The sequence below is a fragment of the Lissotriton helveticus genome, chromosome 1_1 (genome assembly GCF_964261635.1).
Source record: "Lissotriton helveticus chromosome 1_1, aLisHel1.1, whole genome shotgun sequence".
Taxonomy (NCBI): Eukaryota; Metazoa; Chordata; class Amphibia; order Caudata; family Salamandridae; genus Lissotriton; species Lissotriton helveticus.
In genome coordinates, this window is record NC_136057.1 from 1451764967 (window position 1) to 1451785608 (window position 20642).

At 46.4% G+C, this 20642-nt stretch overlaps 1 protein-coding gene across 1 annotated transcript in view; it reads left to right on the top strand.

The window, feature by feature from the left end:
- Nucleotides 1-20642, top strand: part of LOC144773326 (rho-related GTP-binding protein Rho6) — a 60972-nt gene that overhangs the window by 23324 nt on the left and 17006 nt on the right. The window contains exon 2 of the mRNA XM_078658280.1: nt 792-879. Coding sequence (XP_078514406.1) covers nt 792-879 — 88 coding nt within the window. The remainder of the gene's footprint in view (nt 1-791; nt 880-20642) is intronic.

Below are 20642 nucleotides of genomic sequence, written 5' to 3' on the forward strand. Positions count from 1 at the left end.
GCGTTTGCAATGCAATAAGTCTCATTTGCGAGAGTTTAACCTATTGCCATTGTAAAAGAAAATGCCTTTTATTTGTTGTCAAAACCAACACACAAATAAAAACCATTGTAATTTACAATGCCAATAGCTCAAACTCTCGTAAATGCAAGAATTATTACATTGCAAACACTTGTTTCACCTTCTGGCTCCCACGGTGGTCTCTTTCCTCTGGTGATGGTATTAGGAGAGTGGTGATGGTTGTTCATCTGGTGGCAATGTGGTCCTCTAGTAGCTTTGGCAATCCTGGTGTCCCTTCAGTTGAGGTATGCAAGTGAAGTAGAAATGCCCCATAGATGTCCCCTGTTCTTTGTGGTGGACTACTGTGTCTGTATCTCTGTGGTGGCTCTCTACCAGCCTATGGTGGAACTTGTGCTTCTGTGGGAGTTTCTTTATCCTGGGATTTGCTGCTTCTGTGTTACTTACTTTCCACTGCCTGCCTTTGGGAGTTGGTTGATTGATATGCATTGGCCTAACTTCTGGGTTGTCTTACAAAGCTTTTGTTGGTGGGTTTCTGCCTAACTTTGATGGATCACTGTCTCTTTGTAGTCAATCTGTCTCTCCTTGGCACATGCTGCTCCCTCTCAAGGTCGCTAATGCTTTCTCTGTATTATTTAATCTCCACTGTTTGCCTTTGGGGGTGGCTGGTAGGTGTCAGCGCTGATATTATATGTGGTTCTGTGTTCTTTTCTTGTTGGCTGTGTGTTGCTGCAGTGGTGTCAGTCATTGCTTTATGTGTGTCTCTCTGTTTCCAGACCTATGTCCCTACAGTGTTTGAGAACTACACAGCCTGCCTGGAGACCGAAGAGCAGCGCGTAGAGCTCAGCCTCTGGGACACCTCCGGTAAGTCCAGCTTAGCCCTTTCAGATGGGGGGCTGCTGTCTGTGCCCCTCCATTCTACACACAATCAATGAAGTCTGGTGGTCATGCTCCACATCTGCATTCCTCCATGGTGGGCTGCGGCCAGTGCCCTTTCCTTGTGTACGTTTCTAAGGAAGGGGAATTGCAAATGGCAATCCTTTCTGCGTTCATAGTTTTTGTTTCAAATCTGCTAAACATGGCTCTCCACTGGCCTCTATGTACGTGAGCTGTGATTTGGAGATGTTTAAGGTCAGCGTGGGTCTTGTGAAATATTTTACCAAGGACTCCCTTATTGTCCCTCGTACAAGTGCACACACTTTTAGCAATCAATGGTTGTATGGAAGCACCTGACTGGGGGGGGGGACTAGAATGGCAAAGGACTGGTGAATGGTGGCAACAATCTATTGATGGGGCAAATAAGAGATCAAGGGTGCAGCCATTGAGTGGATGGGACAAATGATGAGTTGATGTGGTTAACAATATGTGGGTGGTGAAAGAAAATGGGTGGATGGTGCGAAGCTGGGCAGATACTGGCAAATAATTGGCTACACGTGCAAAAGATGTGTGGATTGGGCTGAAAAATAGATGGATTGGAAAAATAATGGGTGGATGAGCACTGCATGAGTGCCCTTGCCTCTCCTGAATGTTGCACTGCTGTCCAACGTCTATCAAATATGCAGGTGCTTGGTGCAGACCGAAAGTCCTTGTTTTTCTGTAGATATCTACGTAAGATCTCCCTATCAACTTTCCTTTATTTAGTAGCATTTGTTTTTTGATTGTGACGTGCAATTGCTTCTTTGTATTCCCTCACATCTGCCTATCCGTTTTGAGCCGCTTCCCTCTTGACCCATGTGCTCATCCTGTAAGCACCTATGGTCTGGTGGTTCAGGGGAGTTCTGATGCCTCTATTGAGCTTTTGTTAATGTGTCCACTCTCCTCTAGGTACACCGTCCAGGACTATCTAGTTAGATTTAGAACTTGCTTCCTATGTGGCCCCTCTACTTGTTTTCTTTCGGGGAAGCAGTAGTTGTGGGAGAGATGTTTCTCTGTTGCTGCCCTTTTGCCTGCTAGAAAGATTTATGTTGCTTAGTCTTGGTGCCTCCATTTTGATCAGATGCCCAACGTAATTTGCTGAGTTTGGTTAGTACCTGGGGCATTTTTCCCTCTGGTATTTACTTCCCCTCTTTGTATGCGCTTATGGTACCATTGCTAAGTATTCCTCACGTTTTGTTGTTAAGTTGTTACCAGCTTAGGTCCTCCATGTCCATTCGCTCTCTTATTTAAGTGGGATTGTTACACATCCTTTGTTTTTGTTCATTTGCATCTTCTAAGTTTGTTGTTGGGTTGTAAGTATCGCTTGGTCTGTATGTTTATGGCTGGATTGTTAAATGCTCTTCAAAGTCTTGTTCTTTGGGCATCGTTTTACTCTGTTAAAGTTCCATGTATATTTTCTATATGAAGTGTAGACCTATGTTTATTGCAAGATTTTGTACAGCACTTTCTTCTCCTGTTGGGATCTTCTTACTTTGGGTTTTCATTATGTCTTGGCCTGTATAATTATGGTGTTATTGTTGCATGCTCCTTAGCTTTTGTTGTGTTTGTATTGATTCACTCTGGCTAATGTGTTAGCGTTGCCCCCCCCCCACCCGTATTGTTATGGTTGGTTTCTTACATGTTGCTTTGTTCTCACTCTGGGGGTATCTTCTTGTTGCCAGTATCTGGCTCCTGTGTTTTTATTATGTGTTTGTTATGTGGATCTTTGCTTTCTCTGTCCTGAGAATAGGCTTCCTCTACTGAGGTGTCCCTGTATGCTTATGGTGTGATAGTTGCATTCTCTGTCTTATCTTTTTACTGTTAAGGTATCTGCATCCCATAGATCTGTATGTTTAGGATTGGATTGTTGCACACCCCTTTGTTCTTATTCTGTATGTAGTATTTTACTTTGTCAAGCGTCTCGATGGCTTGCTAGGATAATGGTGGGATTGTTACACGCCTCTCTAGTCTCTTTTGGTTGGTAAAGTTGTACTCTTTGGTTATTGGTGGGATTGTTCTGTGCCTCCTTATGCCTTGTTGTTTTGCCCCATGTTTCCTCTATTAGATTGACCCTGACCCTTAGCCCCCTATGCCTATGTGTCCTATAATTGCCTGCTTTGTTTAACTTGTGTAGCTTTTCTATGAATGGATTCCTCTGTGGTGTTGGCCTTTGTATGCTCTGGTGCAGTTTCCCCGTCCCTTGTGTTTGCATGTCATCAATAATGTTTGCTCTGTGTGGCCCAACGCTGACTCTTGGAGGTGGGAACGCCCCAACTATCAAATTTAAATTGATTTCTGGTGAGCCAGCTCACTCTGCAGGTCACCTCTTTGACCCAATATTTTCCAATATCAAATGCTTTACAGTTGATAAACATATACCTTTTAAAAGGTCAGACCATCTAAGTTATATCGTTCATGTTTAAAGTGCCTACAGATATCTATAGTATCTCTTTAGAAATCACAGTAGAAGAGTGACCCTGGAGAATAAATCCTGCCTTCAGGATCCTAAAGCAAGTTCTAGAATTACAGAAAAACTTTCCTGACCATTAAGTACCTGATGGTCCAGAATCGGAACTTAATATTTCTATTCTTCAGGTCTTAAATTAACTTTTACCAGTCCAGATCAAAGTGAAAACAACCAAATGGTAATATAAGGCTTGCTTTACTAAGTAAGTTGTCTACTGGAAATTTCAACTATGGCTGATTGAGTGCAAGTGGTGTTAAACATATGACCTGAGTTTAAAAATTGTATTCTTAAAATAATTTAAGGGATATTTCAAGCAGGTCAAACATTCTAAATAAGTCTACTTCTCAGTGTTTACATAATGCTCCAATCTCTCTACATAACTTTGTAGACTAGCGAAAGAGCTACAATCTCCATAATGTAGCAAAGTACAAATTTCTTCCATATTCAGTCTGTGTGACCATCTTGCATCCTTTTTCCCCTATAAAAATAGGAAAAATTAACACGAAATTAGGACAGACCCAATAACCAGACCGTGTAATATTCCCTCACTGATGCCATAGGATGAACTTGATTTGGTTTTTGACATGTTGTTTCCCAATTTCAGAATCCATCAAAAGGGATACCAGCATACAAAGCCATCCTTCTGGTTCCCCTATTGGCATCTGCACTGCAAAATTTATGAAAGCACTCTCTCTAGATATGACGGAGGGAATCTTTCTTATTTTCTCCGATTCACTTAAAACTGACATATTGCCTAAAATTTGGAAAATGGTTGTTATTAAACCATTGTTGAAAAAAGCTCTTCTAAACCTCACAGACCCCAGCAATTATCAGCCAGTCTTGTTGTTGAAGAAACTGGCGTTTTTGAAATTCTGTGAATTTGTTGATCAAGACAATCCGTTGAATACTCAACTAGGAGATTTCAGACTGGGCCAGGGAACCGAACTTGTTTGTTCTCATGGAGTTTTCAGCAGCATTTTGACACAATTTACCACAAGATCTTATTTTAAAAAACTATTGATGGGGCTCAGAGGACCTGTCTTGTCCTGGCATAAATCATGCTCTCAGAATAAAACACAAACTGTATCCCTTTTTAGGTCGAACCCTGCCAGACCACTGACTGGTTCGCTATAGACATCTTGGGGACATTCAGAAAGCTTCCCTGGGTGTGCATTCTGCCCATTGCCTACCATTGACTTTATGGTTTGTAACTAGCGTTTTCTGGCCTACTATTTGCTGCCTTTATTTGTTTTAGGCTATCCAGGTTCAGTTAGGACCTCCCAAGGGGCAACGCCTTTTCAGACTACCTCTCCTTGTATTCTTCCACGAGTGTTCCTTTCTGTAAACAGGCCTTTAAATATTGTTCTTGTGTCGTCACATTTGCTGTGCATTCAAAGACCGAGGTCAAATGTCAGACTGTCTTCCGAGGGAGCTTGGTGTTTTCTTTTTCTTTCTCTTACTTCAAAGTAAGTGGATTTATGGGATAATCTTGCAGGATACTAGGGGTAGAGGAAAAGTTTAACCTAGCACACAACAACATTTAAATGAACTGTGACCGTATTTTAGAATATATCAGAATTCGCAAAGCACAAATGTAGCAAATTTTTTGTTAATTCGGAAGTGTGTTGGGAACAAATACTTTTAATATGATTAAATCAATACACTAGTTGATGCTGTCTCCACACATTATGTGCGCACTGTATTGTTTTATTAGTAAAACTGTATGTCTGTTCAAATATAATGGTTGGTTCAATTGAAATGTGTTGTCTGTAATGGCAGTGTGCTGCCACACTATGCATAATCCACTCTACTCTACACCACTGCACTGCACTCTGCTTTGCGCCACGACACTCTGCACGACTCTGCTCTGTGGCAATGCACTCTACGCTACACCACCCCAGCCTAAGCCACGCCACTCGGCAAAACTGCAATCTACACCACTGCACTCTTGGCTGATGCACTCTACTCTGTATAACTCTACTCTGCGCCCCTGCCCTCTATGCCAATCCACTGTATGCCACTATACGCTGCGTCACTACACTCTATACCATAATGTTGCGGGGATTCTGCTCCTGCACAGAACTATGCACAGGAAACCAGGACCTTAGTGTGGTGTACCAAAAAACTCACCTCCATACCCAGAACCCCTATCCGACTAGCATGCGTGTCTCATTAGCTCTCTGTCCTACAGCGAAGCTACCAATGATAAGACAACCCAGAACCTGGGACTTAGGTTACTCTCAGGAATGGTGGGAATCAAGAACACTCTTTAGTTTTATTCTCATACCAGTCCACAACGTAAGTAATCAGACACGGAAAAGTTTAAAATGTTTATTTTAACGACGTGCTCTTAGATGCAGTATTTTGGCTAACATAAGCAGGCATATGATTAGAAATAAAACAATCAGCATTGTTACAATTCCATAAAACACAAAGGGAGAAATCATATTATTATGATAGTGGAAACAGGTCCTATAGCGCCTTATGAACCACCCTCCCCTGCTAGGAACTAGGTTTTATAATAAAAGTAGGTCTCTTAGGCTTGAATGGGGAACCCCATACCTCCAAGATCAGCAGAGGTGAATCACAGGATCAGCAAAGCTCTCGGTCACTGGAAAACGTTTTTCTCCAAGTGCTCAAAGCATGCATGTAGTGTAATATTAAAGGCACTAGAATTTGAGTTGGTCGCAGCTGTGTGCGTGTTGTGTCTAGAGCGTGGGCCTATCAACCTGAATAACCGCATACATTGTTATGGTGAACTTGAAGACTTCTGCACGCAGTGTACAGACTAAGGTTGTGGTGTAAGTCTAGGGATGTGAAAAACAGACTGTTTTCAAGCGAGGAAAATGAAGAAGTTTAACTTACAACAACAATTATGTAGTGCAAAGTTAAATTTGTAACCAAAGTCCGCAAACCTAACAATGATGCGGTTACCGCGACACAGATGCGACCATAATTTGTCATCTGTAAGATAAATATCCTCAACATACGAGTACGCATCAGAGCCTAACCTCTCTAACAGAGACAATACGTGCGGCAAAGACGCCCGAGCTGTTTTTATAGCCCATGGCCAATCTTTTGAACTGTCTTTGTTTGCCGCCAGAAGTGAAAGCTGTCCATTGACTACTATGATAGGACAGGTTATGGCTCAAAAAGCCATTGGATACGTCAAGTGTGGTCTTAAACCTTTTACTCACAAGACTATCCACAAGGGCTGAACTGTGAGTATTCTGTACAACGCAGGTCTGACAATGAGAGTTCAAATGTCTGTAATCCAATACTATGTGGTACGACCCATCCGATTTGGTTACAGTAAAAAGAGGTTTATTCATTAGTGGCGCACATATTTCAATCACACCTTGATATTATTTTATTTATTTATTATTTATTTATTATAACACTTATAAAGCGCGCTGTTACCAGTCGGTGTCCTGGCGCTGAAGTGATAATCCATAGGGGAAAGCTACAGGACCTAAGAGGAAAAGAGCCATGTTTTTAGATCCCTTCTGAATGCCAGCAGATTATCATTCTGTTTAAGGGAAAGCGGGAGGGAATTCCATGCCACCTCTGCTCCCTTAAAGAAACTCCTTCCGCCCCAACGCATCTTCCTGATCCGGGTCGTTTTGACCAGCCCTAGGTTGGCCGACCTAAGTTGTCTCCCTGGTCTGTACCATTGAAAGCGGTCCTGAAAAAACTGGGGACCAAGACCATGTAGAGCCTTGAAGACTATACAGAGGGCCTTGAACAGAATCCGCTTCCGCACCGGGAGCCAGTGCAACTTCTCGAGCTCCTTGGTAACCGAGGAAAATTTGGGCAATCCCCCAATCAGGCGGGCCGCCGCATTCTGTAGGACCTGGAGTTTATTGAGCACCCCCTGTTGTGCCTCAATGAGGAGACCATTACAGTAATCAATGCGCGAAAGTATAAGAGCAGTCACCACCGTCTTTCTACTTCCCTCTGGTAGGAAGGGGAGGATCTTCCTAATAATTTTTAAGATCCAATGTATGGAGGAGCTCAAAGCATTGACTTGGGGTTTGAAGGAGAGTTGATTATCAATAATGACCCCAAGATTCTTCACCTTCGTGGCCGGGCAAGGTGGTGGTCCCATATCAGTGGGCCACCAGCTAGGACCCCACAAACTGGTATTTGACCCAAAGATGAGCACCTCTGTCCAATTGATTAAGGATTTCTGCAACAGGAGCTCTCGCTTCTCGCCGCATAGGATATTGGGGTGAGGCTGTGGCATAGACCGCAATGGAATCTCATGTCTTGGCGAAAGTTTGTCCCATCCGACTTGAGTCCGGTGCAAGCACCTTAGCCCACTCCTCTGCAAAATTCTGCTCCTATGGCACAGTGTGTACGAAACTAGGGAGGATCCCCTCCTCCCCTCTCGGAGCGGCCAAAACAAAAGGTGAGGGCCAGTCTGCCTCGGCCAACAATATGTCATATGTAGAGGTCAGATTTTCCCAAAAAATCCCTTTTATTTTACGCTGTATGTCACCTTCAATTAAAAGGACTATGTCATTTTTTTTGTTAAAACAATTTTTATTGCAGAGTCAGAGTTATGCAAACATTTGAACTATCCCATCAGTTTCCACTCATTGCTGGTTGTCAGTCACAAATACTATCGTACACAGCCGTTTAGCCCACATCCCGAAGGTAGGGCGGCAATATCTAAAAATCCACCCAAAAACCAGGTGACCATATCCCAGCAACATTATACATTTGACATCAATATAAGTAGGCTTGTTAAAAAGATCTGCATTTAAGTCCCTACCTATCCAACCCCTAACCCCAACAAGAAACTCGGTTCCCCCGATCATAAGCAGGAGCAATGAGCCGGACCTATAGCTGCCACCCCACCCACTGGGATCTAGCCTGCGAGCCCACCACTCTATCACTAGCTCTTGACTCACTCTGCTGTCAATGACACTCTGCCGGCAACAGTCGTCCATCACCCCCCCCCCCCCCCACCCGCTCCCTGGGTTTTTACGCCGGTGTGAGCCAAATGCAGGAGTCAAACTTGTCAATCAGGAGCCGATAAAGCAACAGTCATACAGTCGTGCATCACCTGGATTCCCCCTTTAGGTCTCATCTTCTCGGTTTGCCTCCCGTGACCGGTACTCCTGCAGAGCCACCACTAGACCTTCCCAAGCCCTCGCTGTTTCTAGACCCTTCTCATCATCTTTGCGAGTCGCCTGTCTAAGCCGGACCATACTTTCACTTCTAGCCCATTTTTCCAATTCTGTTGCCCAACGTCTACTGGACGGGCCCTCCGATGACTCCCAGTGCCAGGTGATCTCTCTCTGAGCTAAGATGAGTCCTAGGTCTATGAATTTACTGGTGATCTTAGTTTTCTTCGTGTGTGGGAACCACAGCAGCAGGCAGGCAGCCTTGTCAAAAGTCAGTTGTCTGTCCGTCACCCCTGTCAGTAGGTCTCCCACTTCTGTCCAATACAAGCCCAGCTTTGGGCAATCCCACATCATATGATCCAGTTCCGCCCCCGCTAAGAAGCACCTCGGGCACACCGCCCCCTGCACGTGAAAATGCCTCTGTATCTTGCCAGGTGTTAAATAGGCCCTATGTATTACAAAGTAGTGTATTTGCTGGAAGCGGGCATTCCTACAACCCTTCCACGTCCTCCTCAGGATTTGTCCCCACGTAGCGTCCGGTATGGGCTTCCCTACGCTCTCCTCCCATTTCATTTTTAACATTGTCAGGGGGGTCATGCCTTCATGAAGCATTCGGGAATGCAAACACGTCACCGCCTTGAACGTCCCCGCCGACATCACCACATATTGGCACGCCATCGTGGTCTCTGGTTCAGAGAGCCCCACCCTCCAATGTTTTTTGATCGCCGCGGTCACTGCCATATGTAATAGGAAACTCCCAGCCGGGATTCCAAACTGGTCCTGTACCACTCGGAATGGAAGCAACTCGCCATCAGCGTATAGGTCGTCCAACATGTGGAGCCCCAGCTCTTCCCACTCCATGAGGAGCGACCAGTCCCCTCCATGTGGCAAAGCTATCAGCATGCCCAGAGGTATTTCCGGGGCATATGGGTGTCCCACTCCTGCTCGCTTTTGACTCCTATTCCAACACAACCTCAACGTCTTTTCATCTAGCGTCAGGCCTCCAGCATCAAGGTGTTGTTGCAGGACAATATAGGACAGTACATGCCTCTGTATCCCAGTTCCCCTGCGCAGATCAGGGCCCCTGAACTCCCTAGCGACGTGTTGCGTAAGGATCTGCAGCTGCGCCGCCAAATAATACAGTTCGAAATCTGGCACTGCCATTCCCCCATCCGCTTTCGGCCGATACAGGGTGTCCAACGCCACCCTTCTCCTCCCGGTCCCCCAGATGAACCCTATAATAAGGGTACGTAAGTCTTTAAAGAGCCGGGGCGGAACCCACACTGGTAACGTCCTGAAATAATACAAAAGGCGCAGCAAGGCCACCATCTTGAGCAGCGCCACTCTGCCGACCACCGATAATGGGAGTGTGGCCCAAAAAGCCACCGAGCCCCTCAGCGCTCTAACGCTGCGTCCGACGTTGCCCTCCAGTAAATCTTCATCCCTATGGTAGATCCTCACTCCCAAATACGTAAAGCAGGATCCTTCCCAGACCAGAGCCTCAGGCAGTGGTGGCTGGGGCGTGTCCGCCCTCAGCGGAAAACACAGGTTTTACGCCAGTTCACCCCGAGGCCCGACATGGTACCGAATGTATCCAGCAGAGCTACTGCATTCTTCAAATGCCCCCTCCGTGTCCTCCAGGTACATCAAGAGATCGTCCGCATAAAGCGATATATAATGATGTTCACCCCGGCAAGCGATCCCTCCATATATCGCTCCCGTCCGGGCCCGAATCGCAAAGGGCTCGATGGCCAGCGCGAACAACAGTGGCGACAGGGAACAACCCTGACGCGTGCCTCGCTGAACCGGGTACGCTGTTGATATCACTGAACCCAATCGCACCCTTGCTGTGGCCGAGGCGTATAATACCTTCGTCCAGCGCCGAAACTCGGCGCCCACGCCGAACCTTTCCAGGACAGCATCCAGATAGATCCACTCCAGGCTATCAAACGCCTTCTCTATATCAACAGACAATACCACTGGCCCATCACCCGGGTCCAAGTCACTCCCCATGACACGTATCAAACGACGGATATTAGCCGAAGTGTTCCGGGTAGGGATAAAACCAGCCTGGTCTTCGTGAATCAGTGTCGTCATATGGGGCAGCAATCTAGTAGCCAAGATACGGCTCAAGATTTTATAATCCACCGTCAACATAGACAGCGGCCTGTATGCCGTCACGTCCGTGCTATCCTTACCCGGCTTCAGCAGGGGCACTACCAAAGCCTCACGCATAGAGCCGGGCAAACAGCCTCGCTCCAGTGCCTCATAATAAACTACCAGCAACCGAGGCGCTAAGGCATCAGCATACACGGCGTAAAATTCAATGGGGAAGCCATCCACCCCGGGGGTCTTCCTCCGCGCCATCTTAGCAATATCACCCTTAATCTCAGCCAGCGTAATCGTAGCGCCCAGGGCCTTTGCGCCTTCTTCCTCTAACTGCGGGAACCGAGTATCTGCCAGGTAGTCCTCTATCTCCTCGGTACCCACCCCCAGTCGACTCCGGTACAGGGTCCCATAATACTCCTCAAAGCGCTTAAGGATCGCCATCTGGGAATAGACCGTATCCCCCGATTCCGTCCTCAAGCTCAGAATCGAGCACCCCCTCTGTTCCGGGTTCGCCAGCTTCGCCAGCAGTGTACCTACTTTGTCACCTTCATCATGGACCCTCGCCGTGTATTGCTTATAGGCGTAGCAGCGTAACCTTTCCGTTTCCGCCGCCACAAACTCTTTAGCCTCAATAAGCTGCGCCTGCACCACGCCCTGCTCAGGTCTTTGCTGCTCTAATTTCCTCAGTGCTTCCTCCGCCCTCATGACCTCACCCAGGATCACCTTCCTGACCCCGCTATGCTTTCCAATAAACAGGCCTCTCGTCACCACTTTAAATGCATCCCATTCCAGGCCTCTAGAAGATGCCGATCCCTCATTAACTGCAAAGTACGTCTCTACTCCCTCTCGCACCTCAGTCCGGAATACCTGATCTTCCAGTGTATCCGGGTTCAATCGCCAGTTGGGAATCGCTGTTCTCGCTTGCTGCCAATGGAGGGAAAGCAACTGGGGATTATGATCAGATATGGTTCTAGCTAAGTATTCAGTACTAGATGCCAGGTTGGCGATAGCAGGGTCACATAGGATTGTGTCAATCCGGACATGCAGTTCATGAAGCGCGGAAAAGTAGGAATAATCCCTATCATCTGGGTGCTGCGCTCGCCACACATCTATCAGCCCCCATTCAGTCTGCCATTCCGTTCTCCGCCGTGCCACCCTACGCACCAAAGACTCAGCAAGCGGTGGATGGGACCTATCCAAGGTGGTATCCGAAATGGAGTTAAAGTCGCCTCCCAGTATAATCGGACCCGCCAAATAATGTGCCAGTACACCTGATAAGGCATCAAAAAATCGAGGCTGGTCCACATTTGGCGCGTAAATGCAGCAGAGCACCACCTCCCTGCCATACAGTCTCCCTCTCACACCCACATATCTACCCTCCGGATCAGTTATTTGGGCCATAACCTGGAATGGAGTTCCTGCCCTTACCCAAATCAGCACCCCTCTCGCATATGCAGAGTACGTTGTGCCAAAGACCTGCCCCCGCCAGCGTCGCTGCAGCGCTGCACATTCTGACTTGGTGAGATGGGTCTCCTGGAGCATTGCAATCTGAATCCCACGTCTCACTAGATATGCATGAACTTTATAGCGTCTGGACATAGTGTGCAGCCCCCTGACATTCCAAGTGATGCACTTTAATTCAGGTAATATTCCCATTGTCATCCTCCCTCAACATTATCTCCATCATGTTTCTCCAGCTCACACCAGCTGCAACCGCGCCCACCCCCCCAACATCCCGCAAAACACCCAACACCCAAACCCCCAGAACAGGAACCAATAGTCTCACATCAGTCCCCATCCAAACCTCAATAATCATGTAAACAAGTCTACCCTGCAGTAGCCACCACAGGTTGCCTTAAGGGCAAAGAGGAACGCTGCAACTCGCCGATAGGCGGCAGCTCCCGCCTCCGCTCCCCGCTCCATGATCCCACCCAGTGGCATATGACAACAGTAATCAAAAGGGTACCACACATTCCTGCCTCTTCAGTAAGCGACTCCAGGCCATATTGCACCTCAGGGACCCCGCCCATCACAGATCATCCGCAGTGCGAGGCGCCATCTCCGGTCCCACATTACTATCCGCATCAGACAGTTCAGTCCCAGATTGTCCTTTGTCTTCCGACGCCAGGCTGCCGCTCCGGTCCTCCACCTGCGACCCGGTGATCGCCGCCGTTGCTGCCAGTGCTCCCTGCTTGTCCGCCGCCAATTGCGCCCGCAGCAGGGCTTGTTGTGTTCTGTGCCTCTTGCGGATGCGTTGTGACTGGCGCACACTCACCTGTTTGGGCCTACCATCTGCCGGCTTGTCCCTTCGGTCTGTTCCCGCCCTGTAGGACTCAAGCCAAGACCAAGCGTCGTCAGGTGACAAAAAGAACTGTGTCGTGCCATCAAGGATGATTCGCAGCTTGGCCGGGAATAGCAGTGAGTATTGAATCCCTTCCGATCTCAGTTCCTTTTTTACCGCTAGGTACGATGCCCTGCGACGTTGAATATCCTGCGTATAATCCGGGAATATTGTGACCGAACTGTTCTCCACTTCAAAGGGCCCCTTGGAGCGCGCATTTTGGATCAATAAGTCCCTGTCCTTGTAGTGGAGGACACGTGCCACCACAGGCCTAGGAGGACGTCCCAATAATGGCGGCGCGGCGCGGCCGGGACCCTGTGCTGTGGTAAATAATAATTACCGGTACTATTTTTCTATGCATTAAATGAAAAGGATAGCTCAATAAATGAGAGGCAGAGTCCGTGGTATCTGAGTCATACGGGCTTTAATTAAGTGGCTCGAGCCAATGGACATCGTGTTCCATCACCTACTAAGGTTCAGGAAGGGACATTCAACATTTCATTAACATCATACAATATATATAGTAGAACTGTACAGTTGCATTGAATACAGTAGGCGTAACAAGTGAAAAAGAAAAGATAAGAACATATGGGCGTAAAAGAAGGCGTGCACAAGGCGTGCACGGAGGTGTGTGCTGTAGACGTCACAGAAGTGTCATAAGTGGGTGAACACATGGAGGGGGTTTCATGGGCAGCTGGAACCTTTAACCTACTGGTGCGCGTAAAACGAGTCATGACGTGTAACTGGGGAGGGTTGGGGGGCGCTGACTTCTAGCACCAGTAGAGGAGACTGAAATCTGGGATGTCAGAACGACCTGTACCTATAGCGTATCTGATATCTTGTGTTTAGAGTACATGTTGCTTGATTCTAAAAGTCATCAGGGCAAAGGCTACTTGTCACTAAAAGCTAGTATATGCATATATTTCTTTATGTATTGCGTGGGCTACGAATCTTCTATGGATACTAATTCAGTAAATCACTTGCATGGAGACAGAAAGACTAGACTGTAGATGGATATGTTTATGCTGTTCGTTAGCTAGGAATGTGAATCCGGGGAGCTGAACAGATAACTGTAGGCATAATATATTCTTGGCAAGCAGGCCAGGCCGAGCCGGGCACCGCGTTGTCTTGGCAGGAAGTAAGGGAAGGGAAGGGTCAGGGATGCGGGCGGGGCTGCATCTCTCGGAGCGTTACAGGAGGTTTGAGGCTTGGATCTTGTGTCCGGGCCCTGTGGGGCCTTAGAAACGGGTGCATCTCGATGATTTAACGTGCACCATGTAAAGACGTTGGCAACATAGGCCTAAAAGCCTAATTCACGTGGCTTTCACGGAGGACTGGATAGCTGACATACTAACGTTGGACGCAACTGTAAATGCGTCTTTATTCTCGGTCATGGAGGGAAAATGCATAGAGATCCTGCACATATACTACATGATGGGGAACACGTAGGGGACACATAGCAGGGCAAAATTCAATTTTCCTCATTCCCTCCTTGTTCCCTACGTTCCCTTCAGGAAACATCAATATTCATGAGTCCATCTATCTGTTCATACAGCATCATTTGCTCGTCTTTTTTCATTAGGGCATGGGATTGTGGACGTGGAATACAGGCTGTGGCGCACAAGCCGCAAATCGCTGGACCACATTGTAAACAGAGACAACAACTGAATATGATCATTACTACTACTCCCAGGAATGACAGTACTCTCCATCCCCATGCAGATATTACACTCCAGAGCCAACCGGACCAAGTCCAGGTGCCTGGATTCTGGTGTAGCTGATGAGCTATTTTATGAAGTCTAGTTATTGCTGAATACACAGACGGTGCATTATTAGGAATGAAAACACAACAACTAGATCCGATGACTCTACAAGCTCCGCCCCTATCGGCCAGGATGACGTCAAGGACAAGGCGGTTCTGAAGAACAACAAATCTCATAGCAGACTGCTCTTCTGTTAAGTTACCTAGGGCGGAAGTAGTCTCATTCACTACTGCTTCAAGGGTTCTGGTTAACCTGCGTATTAATTTACTATTCTGGACAGGACCAATGAAGAAAAAGAAACCTTTATTGAAATCCGTATACTGTTCCAATGCAGTTTCAGTCTGATCGACAATTGGGGACTCAATCTCCCTCCTATGTCTGACGTGTACTAGATGGGTATTTCGGTGATAATCGGATGGGGCTAGAAAAACTGGTGGCAGTAGGAATGCAATATAACATGTTCCATCCCAATCTAGGGGTAAACGTACATAAGCGGTCTGACCACATATAAAATAGGAATGACGTGAAGCTTTGAAAGTAGACTTCCCATTGTCACTGTATTCGACCACAGTAGTACAATCACTGTGTCCTAGGTGCACTGAACCATTCTTTCTAACACATAATTCACCTTTCACTGGTAGAACAGTTATAGAAGGCAAGTCTGAATTAGTCTCGGACTGAACATTCAAAACCATGAGGTTAGAGGAAAAATTACCTAGATCATATACTTCATTTTCTAGATCTATCCCTGTCCTATGGGGAAGACCGTCCTTGTTTGGGGAACAGGTTTTATTCATAACTGTATTCAGAAGGGAAACTGTGGACTTATCGTCTAAAGATGACGTCAATGTAAACCATGCTCCACACGAACCATTGTGTGAAAACGGATAGGGAAAGAGTGGCAGAGCTCCCTTCACTGTCTGGTAAGGGGGGAGTTGACCACATACCCAGCAATTAGTGGCATTGCTGGTCTGATGCGAATAGTGTAACATACGAATAAAAGTATTGTTGCGCATTGCAAGTCGATAGGATAACTCGTGAGGGGGTAGTTCACTAAATGTGTGCTCTACAGTATCATTAGAGGAAAAGTGTAAATGTGAACCGAGAGGAGGAAAAAATACATGTAACATACAACTTATACATGTGATCGTAAGACTCAGAATAAACATAAACAATAATGTAACGATGCATCTGCTTCGGAGATATTTACAATATTTCATTTTCTTGAAGTTTCGTCTATCTCTCTCACTATGTGGGTCTATCTCATACATGTCAGAAACCTGTCTAACCGCTTCACCCGAGGGGGACTTAAACAATTAAACGCTGTCTGATTTACTAGACCTCAGTTTGATTTTATACTCCTGCTGCGGAGTTTTCTCTAACAGGGGAAGTTTAGAGTCAGTATCGGGGCAGTCCTTGAAAAAAGTCTTTGGACACGGTCCATGGAAACGCTTGATATGACTGGAATGGAGCCAGCCTTTTCTTCCTTCTAGTTTTACGGCGGTCCTTGTGGTCATCAGAACGAGTTTTGGCTCCTTCCAGCGGGGCTCCAGAGGGCTTGAGCGATCAAAATTTCCAACCAGGACTAGATCTCCGGGAACGACCTCGTGCGGTTTCACCTGGGTGTTGTCCGGGAAGGCAGCCGCGACCTGTGAACGACAAGAGAGTAGTGCAGACATCAAGGAAGCTAGGTAATCTGTCAGCATGTTACTGTCAACGTCTGTGATTTTACGAGGCATAGGTGTACCCCACATGTTTGGGGGGACGACCAAAAACAACTTCATATGGTGAAAAACCAGATCTAGAGTGGGCGACCATTCGCATATAGAAGAGGGCAACCGGCAGGGCTACCATCCAATCTACACCTTTTTCTGCACAGACCTTCGCTAATCGTATTTTCAGAGTTTGATTGTGTCGCTCGACGAGGCCAGCTGCCTCGGGGTGTCGTACGCAGTGGAATTTCCACTGGTACCCTAACAGAAGTGATACCTGTTTCATAAGTTCGGATGAGAATGGCTGTCCATTATCTGAATACACGACACGGGGCAAACCATATCGAGGGAAAAACTCACGAACCAGCTGCTTGGCAGTGGTCACGGCAGTATAATCTGAGACTGGATATGCTTCTGTCCATCTGGACAAAGCGCATACAACTACAAGGACATACTTGAATCCTCGACATCGGTCCATCTGTATATAATCCATCTGGAGGACTTCAAAAGGATGGTCAGGAGGATGAAATCCACCTTGTTCCACGGGAACACCTTTACCTGGATTGAACTGACAACAGATCATGCAGGTACGCACTTTCTGCTTCGCTGCTGCGCGTAAATGCTTGTTAAACCAGAGATTCTGGATGCTGTCTAACATGGCTTTTTCTCCTAAGTGTGCTGGACTATGTGCTGTATTAATGATGACTTGAACCATAGAGTCGGGGAGAAACCATGTGGCTTTTCCCTTCGTCAACCATCCCTGATCTGTCAGGACCCCCCCTTGTTCAGTCCATTTCCTGATTTCGTCTGGAGTAGCGTGTGTCTGTATGTCTAGTACATCTTGTGTGGGGTCCTTGACTGTCATGCAAGTCGTCAGGACTGAAACGTCTGTCTTTGTCGTGTCAGCTGGAATGTCTGGAGTCTGAGCTGTAAGCTTGGCTGTTCGATCTGCCAGGTCGTTACCCTGGGAAATGGTGTCAGTGACTCTCGTATGTGCTTTGCACTTCATGATGGCTATAGCTGTAGGTAAATGTATTGCTTCTAACAAAGCTTGAATGAGGGGGCCATGCTGAATCTTGGCTCCATGAGCGGTCATAAAACCTCTTTCTTGCCAGAGGACTCCAAAGTCGTGAACGACTCCGAATGCATAACGTGAATCTGTATATATGTTTACTTTCAGGTTCTTGGCTCGTATGCAGGCTTGGGTCAGAGCGATGAGCTCTGCTGCTTGGGCAGACAGGGTGTCAATACGATGTGTTTCTATAACTTCAGTTTCAGTAGTCACTGCATATGCTGCCACTAACTCTCCTATACTTGTTCTCATACATGAACCATCCACATAAAGTGTCAAGTCTGGGTCAGGTAATGCAATGTCCGTCAAGTCTTGTCTTGGCTTCGTCATGGTGTTAATAACTTCCACACAGTCATGTGTTGCAGGGTTTGAGGTAATCGAGGGCAACAGTGTAGCAGGGTTTAATATGTTGCAGCGTCTGATCTCTATGTGTGGTTGAAACAGTGTCAGTTCATATCCTGTCAATCGTGCTATGGTCAAGTGCTGAGTCTGTGTTCTGTTTAAAAGAACTTCCACGGAGTGTGGAACCTGTACTATCAGAGGGTGTCCTAACACTATGGAATCACTTTGTCTGATAGCTAGAGCTGTGGCTGCAACTGATTTGAGGCACGCAGGCAAAGCCTGGGCTACTGGATCCAATGTGCTAGAAAAATAAGCACAAGGCTTGTGTTGTCCTGCTTGATCTTGTGTGAGAACAGATAATGCTGTACCATCGCGTTCAGTGACAAAAAGCGTAAAAGGTTTTCTGTAGCATGGCGTCGCTAAAACAGGTGCTTGACATAAAGCTTTCTCTAGTTCATTGAAAACAAGTGTATGTTCCTGGGTCCAAGGGAGGACAGTCGATGTTGCTGCCTCCTGTGTTGTCAACTGTATCAGTGGCTTGGCTAGATATGCGTACTGAGGGATCCATTGTCTGCAGTAAGAAGTGAGGCCGATAAAAGCTTGTACCTCCTTCTGTGTCTTGGGCTGTGGAAAATGTGCAATTAACTGGATACGGTCAGGTGTCAGCTGTCTACCCCTCTTGGACAGTAAGTGACCAAGGTATACCACTTGCTGGACACAGAATTGCAGTTTCGAAGGGGACACCTTGTGCCCCATTTCTGCCAGAAAATACAAGACTGTCAGTGACGCACGTTCGCAGTCACGTTCTGTACGGGCTGTAATCAATAGGTCATCAACGTACTGGAGCAGGGCAGTGCCAGTTGGCATGTGAATACTATCTAGTTGACGTTTCAGTGCTTGACTGTAAATACTAGGACTTTCTGTGAATCCTTGAGGTGCACGTGTAAATTTATAACTTCGTCCATTTAAACAGAATCCGAAAAGGAACTGGCTGTCCGGATGGATGGGGACACTAAAGAAGGCGTTCTTGAGATCGATAACAGTAAAGAACGCAGCTTCGGAATCAATGGCAGTCAATAGGGAAGAGATATCTGGAACCACTGGGTACTGGGGTATGAAACATTTATTAAGTTCTCGAAGGTCAATCACTAATCGATAGACTGGAGGTGCATTTGGGTCAGTACGTTTAAGGATCGGAATGATAGGGGAATTACATACATTGGAGTCAGTTTCTACAACTACTCCTTGAGCAATGAGCTCGTTAATGATTTTCGATAAGGCTGCTACAGCCTCAGGTGGCAACTTGTATTGTAGGATTCGTGGTAGTACAATTCCCTGTTTGAGTGACACGGTATGGTGTAATGTGCATACAACCTACATCAGTAGGACCTTGCGCCCATAAATGCTGTGGTACATTCAGTAATCTTGGATCAAAATCTCTTAACACATAATGTCCTTTAAAATCACGTAAAAAGAATCTCACTCCTTCCGGAGAACAACAAATCACTGCTCCTAGTTCTTTCAATGTTTTAATACCAAGTAAGTTTTCTGGACATGATTTCGTAAGTAACAAGTCTGTAGTTCGGGACAATGGACCAACTTCTAGGGAAACCGGTTTCGATATCTCATTAACAATAGGCTTTCCTGAAAATCCCAGGGAAACATTTCTTGAGCCGGAGAGAGGGGCCCCTGGAACCTCGTCATGACTGATGGTAGTTCTACTTGCCCCTGTATCAATCAGAAATTTTCTGTCTTTCCCTAATACCTGGCTGTGTACATAGGGACCCTCTTGATCTACAGGAACCTCGATAAGAGGCAAGCCAACCTCCCTCTCTAGGCTGTTTCATGAATACTGCTGATAATCTGGATAATCTGACTGTGCGTACTGGTACATCTGTTGTGTAACTTGTTGTGTGGCAGCTATAGGCTGCGGTACTGCTACTGTCTGCTGTGCGTTCTGCGGTGGTTGCGTGTTTTGTGGAACATGTTCCTGTCTAGGAGGACGCGGTCTTTCTTTCGTCTTACCAGTAGCTATGTTGTGTTTCAGAACGGCACATTCGTTTATATAGTGACCTGGCTGTTTACAGTAATTGCATGTCCCTTTTACAGGAGCTGCAGAATGACTGGTCTGAGTAGTACCCCTCTTCTGACTATCCACCGGAACAGACTGTGCAACTAGTACTTTCATTTTCGTGTCTTTCATACTTCTCCTTTCGTGTTCTTGCTCTTCTCTGATTCGGTTCTGGTGGTACTGTAACATTTGTAACATTTGGGACGGGGTATAAGCTTGCCAGGTACTCTCAACTTTCAATACTCGATTTTTAACTTGTGCTAAAGAATTCTCTACTAATTTGGTAACAAAGATGTGGATACGATTCACTACTTGTTTTCAGACCGCTATTAATAATGAAACATTTCTCAAATCTGGAATAAAAATCACTAGTGTCTTCGTCTTGTTTCTGTTTACAGGCTGAGATGGCATCCCAGTCTTCCTTTTTCGTGGTTAGTAATCTTGGAAAACTTGTATTAACAACTCGGGCAATGCTTTAGCTTTTTCCCCGAGACCAGTACCAGGAACTCGTGTTTTATCTTCGTTCTCTAATTCTGCCCAGTCAATCTTTTTCTCTCCCACCTCCCATTCTTTTTCTTTAAGTTTTTCATATATGCCCGCAGGCAACAGAACCTTTAACATTTTAATGATATCGGGATACGTGTATTCTCCCATGCGGAGCATGTCTTTTAATTCACGGTGGAACCCTGCTGGATCTTTATCG